General features: G+C 35.4%; 1 protein-coding gene across 1 annotated transcript; it reads right to left on the reverse strand.

Moving 5' to 3' along the window:
- Positions 1-564: 564 nt before the first annotated feature.
- On the reverse strand, positions 565-10,100 carry LOC113518857 (ER membrane protein complex subunit 2-A-like). The gene is made up of 7 exons (XM_026903875.3): positions 9,881-10,100; positions 9,555-9,668; positions 8,107-8,257; positions 7,158-7,301; positions 5,538-5,694; positions 4,212-4,307; positions 565-2,709 (listed from the first exon to the last, which is right to left on the reverse strand). Exons 1-7 carry the CDS (start codon positions 9,912-9,914, stop codon positions 2,530-2,532), a joined length of 876 nt encoding a protein of 291 aa, XP_026759676.1. The 5' UTR covers positions 9,915-10,100; the 3' UTR covers positions 565-2,529.
- Positions 10,101-10,590: the final 490 nt, after the last annotated feature.

Raw genomic sequence — 10,590 nt, forward strand, 5'->3', positions numbered from 1 at the left:
CGTGTAGGTCCCGGCATAGGATAAGCTACCCCCTTCCTTTCACGTGGGTATCATGTGAGGCGACTAAAACAGCTTATGGTGGAGGGATGGACTGCAGAGTTTCTCTTAAAACATAGCAAAAACTACACTGCGGTTGCCAACCCGCCTGCCAAGCGTGGCAACTAGTGACAAAACCCTCATGGACGAGGCTATGTTCAGTGGATAATTAATAAATGATAAGTCAATAATATGCAACTTTAACAATAATAAAATTTGTTAGATTTTTTCTACCCAAATAAAAGTCCTCCTTGACCATTTCTATAATAATTCTAAAGTGATATAAGGATAAAGTCACAATGGTAAAAACATATATTGGTATGGTATAAACATATAACATCTGAGTACAGAGGAATAATACCTGAGTCCTCAGGAATGGCAACGCATGGGGGGTATCATGGGCGAAACAGTATGTGTGTGAACTGTTATGTCCATGATACTGCTCATGTCTATAGGCGACGGTTACCACTTACCATCAGGTGGGCCGTCAGCTTGTTTGCTATTCTAAGTTGTATTAAAAAAAATATATTTGTGGTAATCATAATTTAATAACGTGTCCGTGTGAATTATAGTTTGTAACAATAAACATTTCAAAGTATTCCTTTATATAACTTTTACATAAAATTAAAGAATTAACTAGAATAAAATGCATTTTATACATAACTAATTAGGGCAGTGTTCAGTATTTGTAACAAATTATAAATACAACCTGCAAATGGTCTGAGTTTCTGAGAACATCAGATCACAGTATTGAAGATACAGAAAAATAAGAACATCGAGAAAGTAACTCTTGAATAATAGATTACGCAAAGACTACATTTCGTCTACATTTATTACGCCAGATACTTATGGGATTTACGCAAACCGATTGCCCAATACCTTTATCCTTACATACATTTCTAGCTGTCTATAATAATAATTTTTTTTATTTATTTTTATACATTGATGTATTATAATTAAACTTGATAGTTATTCACAAAGTGTCCGAGCAATTTATATTAATAATTACAATTCCTTCAAATACAGGCTGAATTTTGGAAGAATTCTAATTGATAGACACTAATTAGTTTGTTGAATAAAATTATTTGGTTTAGTTTCGTTACTATTAGTATGGGTACGATTGCCAACGTTTCAGAATTGACTTTCTCGATTGATTGATTGAGAGTGTTTTGTTAACTTGGATAATTTAAAAATTTATTCGTTTATTTTAAAATAATTAATGTTCTTTTTAATTATCGATTAAATATATTTAAAAGATGAACCCTACTGTCAATCCTACAACTACTTTTAGTAGAGATTCTATGATCTTCCTAGGCTGAATACACACTGTAAAACTGTACACACACGGTTTTTTAAGTAATAATATTTTACCAGACCGAGAACAAACCTAACAAACCTGAAATTGATTTTTTTTTATATAGTTTTATTTTTTATATATTTATATCTTTTAATGAATTACTCAAGCTGTGCACATAATGTGATTGGATTATAACCTAGCCGAATCACAAATGTAACTATTATTTAAGTTTTTTATGGTTGTGATCTGTTTTATGTGCCAATAAAATAAAAAAAAAACCGTGGATCAGTGGAATTACTCTTGAAATAAATTCCAATAAATCGATATTGGAATTGAGACGTTTAACAGTACTCTCGAATAGCAACACTAGCGACATAATGGTTCCATATTGTTCTGATAGATGCATATTAGTGTAACTTGCCAATGCAAACTATTGTAAACCGATCCCAATTATAATGTAATTCCTAACTATTGTTTCATGAGTGTAGTAGAAAACTGTTATTGGCAATAGATTTGTACAATTAATCGCCTGATAATGTCTCGTTTAGAGGTGAAACGCGTTTCGCAACATGTGTGTAGACTGAATAACGGTCGGAGATTCATGAATCAATAAGCAAGGTAGTAGTCTTTACTACTCAATCTCTTAATGTCGACAGTTGTACGCACACTAATGATAATGGAATTATATTAATTAATTAACCAGTGATATGAATTTCCGCTAAATTTATTTCTTTCAATAAAATGTTTTTTTTTTGTTTTTACAACACAGGGGGCATACGAGCAAGCGGCTCACCTGATGGTAAGTGACTACCGCCGCCCATGATCACCCACAACACCAGCGGCATTGCAGGTGTGCTGCCGGCCTTTTAAAAAGGAATATACTCTTTTCTTGAAGGTTATGTTGTCGTATCGGTTCGGAAATACTGCTGCTGGAAGTTGATTCCAAAGAATGGTTGTGCGTGGAAGAAAGTGCCTTGAAAAACGCACGGTGGAAGACCGCCACTCGTCCAGATGATTGGGATGAAACTTTAGTTTGTGGCGGGCTGTACGGTGGTGAAAATCAGCAGCAGGTATCAATCCGAACAATGTACCGTCATAGACAAATTTCGCACACTAAAGTATCTTAGACGAGCAGTAATGGCTAGGGCACTTGTGATTAGCCTGTCTAATTATTGTACGTCAATGGTATTATAGAATTATTCTGTGATAGCGAGCGCCAGCATCATCTGTGAGAGGCCGGGCGCAGCTGGCGCGGCGCGGGCCGCCTGCTGCCGCTTGGTGGCCTGCGACTGCGCCCACTGGCACAGCTTCCACACCTCCTTGCGTTTCGAGCTGTTGCCCGACGACTTGTAGTGGTTCAACAGGTTGTTTGTTGTCTAGAATTCAAGATGTGTATAAGTTTGTTTTATAAGGTTCCATACTGTTCTGATAGATGCATATTGGTGTAACTTGCCAATGCAAACTATTGTAAAGCGATCCTAATTGTAGATAATTCCTAACTGTTGTTGCATGAGTGCAGTATTAAATTGTCATTAGCAATAGATTTGGATTGAGATCGATGTTGGATTCAAGAGTTATCCTACTGTTTGTTTGTTTGTTTGTTTGTTTGTTTGTTTATTGATTATTATTATAATTTAATTGCTTTCTATTTGTATACAATTATTATTTTCTTTTGTTTGTTTTGTTTTGATTTCTTTTGTTCTTGTTTTGTGCGCTACTGTGTGGGCCGCATGCTTCTTCGATTAAATTATTTCTTTCTTTCTTTTAACCCGACCATAATTTGTACTAATTGTTGGACATCAGTTTGCTGATGTCCAACAATTAGTACAAATTAAAAATGATTAATAGAATGTTCCATCGTAATAGATTTGTTAGTAATTTCATTTATAGAGTATTTCTATGATAAAAATGGTTACCTTTTTACTAATTTCTATTGGAACGGACTATAGTTGTGTTATGATTTACCATACATCATTTATGCTAATGTACTCATTTTAACAACCGTGTAGTCCCAAACTAAAGTGGGCGGTGCTCCTTCTTTTTCCGTGATTGCTTTAAGCGAATAAGGGAACTTAGTGGTCGAAAAATGAACAGCAACGTCTCTTTTAAAACGTCACTAAAACCTAATTGCAGTTGTCAACCCGCCAGCCAAGAGTGGCAACTATTGTAAAATCCAATGGACAGTTAACGGCTGAAATGATGATGATCCGTGAATGATGTCCCGTGTGGTCCCGGCATAGAATAGGCTACTTTCTTTCCCGTGGGTGTCGTAAGAGGCGACTAAGGGAAGGCAAGTGATGGGAAGCAGCGTCCCTCTTAAAACATCTCCAAAGCCTAATTGCGGTTGCCAAGCGTGGCAACTACTAGCAAAACTCCCTTAGGGAAGGCCTATGTTCACTTATGGACAATTAAAAGTTGATATATATGATGATGATGACGACTAATTTTAAGAAGCGCAGAGCTAATTTTGCGCAGAGGGAGACTTTGTACAAAAGTCAATTGCTTGGCTACCTCTGTCCCATTCGTGTTTGTACCGTGAAGCAGTTGTTTGCATGGCCGTGTTTCAGTTTGAAGGGTGGGATATGGCGTGAATTTACTGGGTACAGAGGAATAAAACCTGAGCCCTCAGGAATGGCAACGCATGGGGGGTATCATGGGCGAAACAGTATACTCTGTTATGTCCATGGTACTGCTCATGTCTATAGGTGACGGTTACCACTTTCCGTCGGGTGGGTCGTCAGTTTGTTTGCCATTCTAAGTTGTATAAAAAAAATCTGACAATGCTGTATAAGATGTATACATGACCTCATAAAGGTATAAAAGTGTTAGATATCTCGTCTTGTAGGTAGTTATGCAAACAAGAAAATGAATTTCTTACCAAGAATAGACCAAGCAGAGCTCTCATGTTGTCAGGATTGAGTTTCAACGCTTGACAGTAATAAGATTTCGCCAATTCCATATTTTCAATGCCTCCCTGTAATAATTAATTTTATTTGTCACGATAACTGAAATTATCAAAATTGGAGTTGTAAAATAGTTGGATCGTTTGAAACACGTGCATGTCGGGGGGAAAGGGATTGTTAGTAATGGAGACTGAGAATCCCATTGCTAGCAATATACTCAACCAGATCGACCTCCTCGCGGTTCCCCCTGGAAACTATCATGGTTAATTGCTGATGAATTCATCATGATGGGCTAACTGACCTGTTTTCATTCTCATCTATCACCCTTTACTGGTACTCCGCCAGCGTATCCCGTTAGCGCAGGCGGGGTTACCATACCATTTTCACGCAAAAAAAAAAAAAACATGTGCATGTCTTCGTATTGGCTATTAATACATATGTTTGGTCTTGGAAAACTTGTTAAATACCAGAGGCTACTACCAGTGTGGTTACAGGGACTAATTCAATATCAATAGAAGCGCCCAGTAACTACGTGCGAACACGTCGACGGCACTTATTCGATGTTCCATTACGAAGAACAGAGTTCGCTAAGCAGGCTCCTTTATCTCTTGCATTGAAACTGCTCAATGATATTTTGAGCCAGTATCCGCAATTGGATGTATTTGCCTCCAACTTGCTGGAGTTTCGTCGAGTGACCACAGAGTATTTGTGTCCAGACGATTTTTGTTTCAGTTAAATCTTTTTATATTATTTTTTGTTTAATATTTTTGTGTGATATTCCTTTTTATATGTTATTGTACTCATGCTTTCCTGGGTGAGCGTATTGGAAGACTGTAAGGCTCACCCAGTGGATGTAATAAATAAATAAATACTAAATTGTATTGAATATTTTTTATAAGTAACAAGAAGATATCATAAAACAATCATCATCATCATCATATCTGTCACGCCTCTCTCCCATTAGGGTGGATTCAAACAAACCTCTTTCGCTTCTTCCACATTCATCAAATAAATAAATACTAAATTTGTGTTGAATCCATTTTTTTATAAATCTCTTTCGTAATTCTTCTTTCATCCATCCTCTCCAAATGACTAACCAACGCAACATTCCTTTTTCGATTTTTGTCACTACATCGTCTTTCAGTCCACACTTCTCTCTAATCACACTGTTTCTTACTCTTAACATAAAACAACTTTACAATAAAACAGAAAAAGTATGAAGCAACAAAATAACCAAAAATAATTGTCCAAAATCCAAATAATCTAACCGTTCCAGAGAAGCTGCTACTATTGCTACGTACCATTGTATACCGTATGTCGGCGAGCCGCTGATGCATGAGGTGGTTGTGCGGCTGGTGGAGGATCAGCTCCTCGGCGCAGTACGCGGCGCGCGAGTAGTCCTGCATCTGTAGGTACAACTCGCACAGCTCCTGCCACGCCTCCACGTCTGATATGAACCTAAATATTACAAATATATTATATTTTGTTTATGAAAACTTTTTTTTTTACACCACATGACATTTTGTTTCTTTGTTCACCACATCCAAGCAACATTACACACACAAATAACTTTTACATTAATTATTATTATTTTTTTTTGATGTGTGAAAATTGAATGGTAACCCCGCCTGTGCTAGAGGAATACGCTGGCGGAGCACCAGTGAAGGGTGATAGATAAGAATGAAAACAGGCCAGTTAGCCCATCATGATGAATTCATCACGAATTAACCATGATAGTTTCCAGGGGTAACAGCGTGGAGGTAGACCTGGTTGGGTATATTGCTAGCAATGGGATTCTTAGTCTCCATTACTGACAATCTCTTTCCCCCCACATTAATTATTGCTGAACTTCCAGTGATGCGATGTTTCAAATAAGTATCTCCGTAGATTTTTTGTTTTCTATTTAATTTAACCTAGGGTAGGTTAAATTAAATAGAAATAAAAAAATTAAGTATAATATTGTTTGGTATACAAATTGGGAATCTGTAATTAGCTAATGTATGGTGTAAATATATTTTTAATTATTCTAGATATAAGCTGTTGATTACAGATGTAATAATAAAATAAAATAAAAAATAAAACATACAAATTAGTGGTAGAAATGTAAACGTTTGTAAAGATGTTTGCATGTTTGTTACTCAATTTATTATTATTTTTTCTAAGGAATTTCGCGACTGACTCTTGGCCACAACAGAATAACAGTGTTTTGCTCTTTTAAGGGCAAAGCAATAAACTGAGTTTTGACCATTTTGTTACTAGGGTTATTTACTGGGCCGATTTCGGTTAACCAAAAACTGATTTTTTTCCCGGTTTGATGCACGTATAATAATAAACATGAAGGGCGGCCATACAGACTGGCACGCAGGCGGCCCTGCACACGCATGAAGGAAAGGAAAGAAAGGAAATTGTTGAAAAGTGAGGATGAAGGAAGGTCAGTTGGCCTATAGTTCAAGAACTAATGTAACAAGAATTAATCACTATGGTTTTCAGGGGGAACCGCGTAGAGGTCGACCTGATAGGGTGTATTGCTAGCAATGGGGCTATTAAATCTCATTACTAACAATCCCTCCCCTCCCCTCCGCATAGTGTTTAAAGTCGCGTATACTTGCATAGACCAATTGTGCATTCTGCAATGTGATTTTGTGAAGTATTTCCAAGAAATTGTAGTACACCAAGGCATGTATGTCAATTTATATCTTTGCTGCGATGAAAAATTAAATATCCTGTATTTTTAATCTGTTACTTACTTCTTTTAGGTAAGATAGAAGGAAGAAGGGGGAGAGAGAGACCGAGACATAGTTACATCAGGCAGATCAAGGAAGGAGTTGGTGTCGTGTCGTATCAAGAGGTGAAGAGACTCGCTGAAAATCGTAGTGAGTGGCAAGAGCTCCACAGATAAGAGCTGCCATAGATAGACTTACTTCTTTAGATAGTCAACTAAATCTTCAATGGCCTGTTTAATTTCCCCTCGAGCTTTGCGTATGGCTATCATCCTTTTGTACACGGCCGAGTTTGTTTCATCTGCTCTAACAATTTTGTCAAGAAGCATGACAGCTTCTGTATACCTGGAAATCAATATTATGTCGTATAAAGATGTTTTTCTAGTGATAGTGAACATATATATATTTTTTTTTACAACTTAGAATGGCAAACAAGCTGACGGCCCACCTGATGGAAAGTGGTAACCGTCGCCTATAGACATGAGCAGTACCATGGACATAACAGAGTTTACTGTTTCGCCCATGATACCCCCCATGCGTTGCCATTCCTGAGGACTCGGGTGTTTTTCCTCTGTGCCCAGTAAATTCACGCCATATCCCACTCTTCAAACCGAAACACAGCCATGCAAACACAACTGCTTTACGGTTGAAACATGAATGGGACAGAGGTACCCAAGCAATGCTTGCTTGGGTACCTCTTGTCAAGCTTGGGTACCTCTGTGTAGTTAAAATGGTACAGTCTCAGAAGTTAGATCAATTAAAAGAGGAGTATCCCTTTACCAGAGGGAGACTTTTGTACAAAGTTTCCCTCTGGTAAAGAGATGAATATATCCTCCCTCTGATTAATACATCGTAAATAATACTATAAAGGAATTTAATAGTAGGGGAATGGGTAGCAGTGCCCCTGTTAAAATTTCTCTAAAAGCCTAACTGCGGTTGCTATTCTGCCTGCCAAGTGTGGCAACTACTGGCAATACTCCCCTTATAACACAGGGGGCAATCGAGCATGCGACTCGTGGTAAGTGACTACCGCCGCCCATGATCACCTATACTTTATAAATTGTATGTTTTTATAAACATTAAATTGTTATCGCAACATGGAGTATAAAAAAAATAAGTGTATTTTAAAAATTAATAACAATAAACTAACTTCTCTTCAGCCTCAAGCCGTGCGGCCTGGTAACGCTTGACTCGCAAACTTCCCGGAAACTCATTTGATAGAATAGCAATACAGTTGTTGGCAACACTGTAACAGTGACAGTCCAAAGCTGCAAATATCACCTGCTCCAGTAGTACATGCTCTGAAAGACATTCATTAATGTTATTATAAAATTGTAGCTTTTTAATCTTTTCAATGGGATGAAAATTGATTAGCAACCCTTTCTCTACTATCAATAGACACTAGCTGCTAATAGAGATAATTATAGATTTATTTTATTTGTTTATTTAACTCTTTATTGCACCATAAACAAAAATATACAATGACAATTGAACAATGAAGTTATGTTAATTACCCATTTTGAGAGTTTCATCAGGAATTAATCACAGTTTTAGGCAGGGCCTAAAAGATCATATCTATCTATCAAGATCTACCTGATAGACTGTGATGACCCTATAGCAACATTGTATAAGTCAACAACTAATAGACCATATTGCTAGCAATAGAGTTATTATAAACAGTCCCTTTCTCCCTAGCTTTTTATAGGTAAAAACTGAACACCTACAGTTTTTATGTAGCTTGAACCATATACAATTAAATTTCATCTCATGTTTAATGTAAATAAAGAATCTGAATCTGAATTATCATGCACATCTGTTTGTGCATATGGCACAGCACTATAACCTTTGTAGTTCTATATAGCTGGTTATGAAATTGTTTAGAAAAAAACAAATGTCCTAAATATATCATACAGCAATCTCTAGTCCAAATTAAGTATAGCTTACACTATAAGGTACTAATCAGTTGAAAGACATATCTTTTTTTTTAAATGCATATATAGTAAATGCAAACAAATTATACAAAAATACATAGAAGTCTTTATATCATATGGGCAGCAAACACCAACCATTGAAAAGTAAGGCATGTATTAAACTGCTACACCACCAAAGATGAATGAGATCTTCTTAAATCAGAGTATATGGCATTTTGTTATTTTGGTCTTAGCCCAATTCAATTTAATATACTCAATACTTATATGGGTCTGTCTGAAAAGTTACAAACTTACTCAGATCTCTTTGTAAAATCAGCAGCTATTAATAGAATGATAATTAAGCAGAATTGTGGTACATATTTCGGGAAGAGTACTATAAAATACTGAATAAACAAAATATACCATTAAATTAATTTATAAAATGTTTTCTTACTACAAATATCACAGTGTTTATTAAGGTGATGAAATTTAAGATATCAATAGTATTTAGCATGGAGAAGAAAACAGGATACTTTGTATTCCAATCACATATATAAAGTTGCTAGTACATTTAGTGGAAATATAAATCTTAATTTCACTTCCTTTGTGGCCAATTTTACACTAACATCATTTATGATTAATATTACAAGTAGAACAATCTACTTATAATAATAAATGGAATACATACTTTCATTGCCAATTTTATCCAAGCCATCACTCAGTATTGTGAGCCACAGTTCCACTACTTCTTCGCTTCGTCTCTCATTGCTTTCACGCCATTGTCGCAATAAATCTCGAGCTTCTAAACAATAAATAAATCAATTTACACAAGTAAGTTATTACAATTTTCCCTGGGATGATTAGATCCGTATTAGTAATAAATAAATTAGTTACGAGTAAAATTTTGTAAGATAGTAAATTAAAGCTGAAACCAGAATATCAATTCGTTGAAACAATTTAATAATTTTATTTTAATTTTAATTAAAACTAAAGAATATCCAATATAATACAAACCATCAAAACTAAGTTCTTCGTAATTGTAAGACATTGTCTTAAATTCAAAAAAATTTTAAGGCAATAAGTATAAAATAAAAACAATCCTCTTCAAATATGAATACAATTAAACAACGATAATAATAAGGAACAAGTTAACTAAAATTAGAATTTATAGTTTTTTAATAATTATATTAGGTACCAATTTTATTCAATGACAACAATGAAATGACAAATGATAACGACAGTTGACACTAATAGTTGCAGGTGACAAACACAGAGAACTTATTACTGTGACTTCTACCTTTAAATAATACTTTCTTTGACCCTTTTGATCGTTCACAAAATTCTTAAAATTTTATTTTAAATTATAAGTAGCACCACCATCTTTCGGCAGAGAGTAAAGTACGATAATCAAAATACCTCCTATAAAATAAATATGTATGTTTTAGAAATCTCTGATCATAAACCTACATGTAATGGACGCAGGACAAATAAGCATAGAATTGCCTATGAAAGAAAGAAAAAAAAAATATTTGCCGCATAATAATAATAACAATTACAAACTAAAACATAAACAATCATCAACTTAAAGAAAAAGGAAATACAAAATAAGCTTACACCTAAATAGAAATTATACAACTAAATGGTCACCACTCAGGTAAGTGTTTAGGCATTCATACATAACGCCGATCCGATTTTTCACTGCAGTCTACACAGTGTGTCCGAAG

This window comes from Galleria mellonella, unplaced genomic scaffold (genome assembly GCF_026898425.1).
Source record: "Galleria mellonella isolate WM207_F2 unplaced genomic scaffold, CSIRO_AGI_GalMel_v1 utg874, whole genome shotgun sequence".
In the NCBI taxonomy this organism is placed as follows: Eukaryota; Metazoa; Arthropoda; class Insecta; order Lepidoptera; family Pyralidae; genus Galleria; species Galleria mellonella.

What these genes read in the sequence shown, in the direction of transcription:
- LOC113518857 (XM_026903875.3), bottom strand. Translation starts at nt 9,914, where the DNA reads ATGTCTTACAATTACGAAGAACTTAGTTTTGATG. An exon ending in CGGCTTGAGGCTGAAGAGAA is followed by an intron (nt 7,302 to 8,106) that starts GTTAGTTTATTG and finishes ATTGATTTCCAG; the next exon opens with GTATACAGAAGCTGTCATGC. An exon ending in CTCTGCTTGGTCTATTCTTG is followed by an intron (nt 2,710 to 4,211) that starts GTAAGAAATTCA and finishes CTTGAATTCTAG; the next exon opens with ACAACAAACAACCTGTTGAA.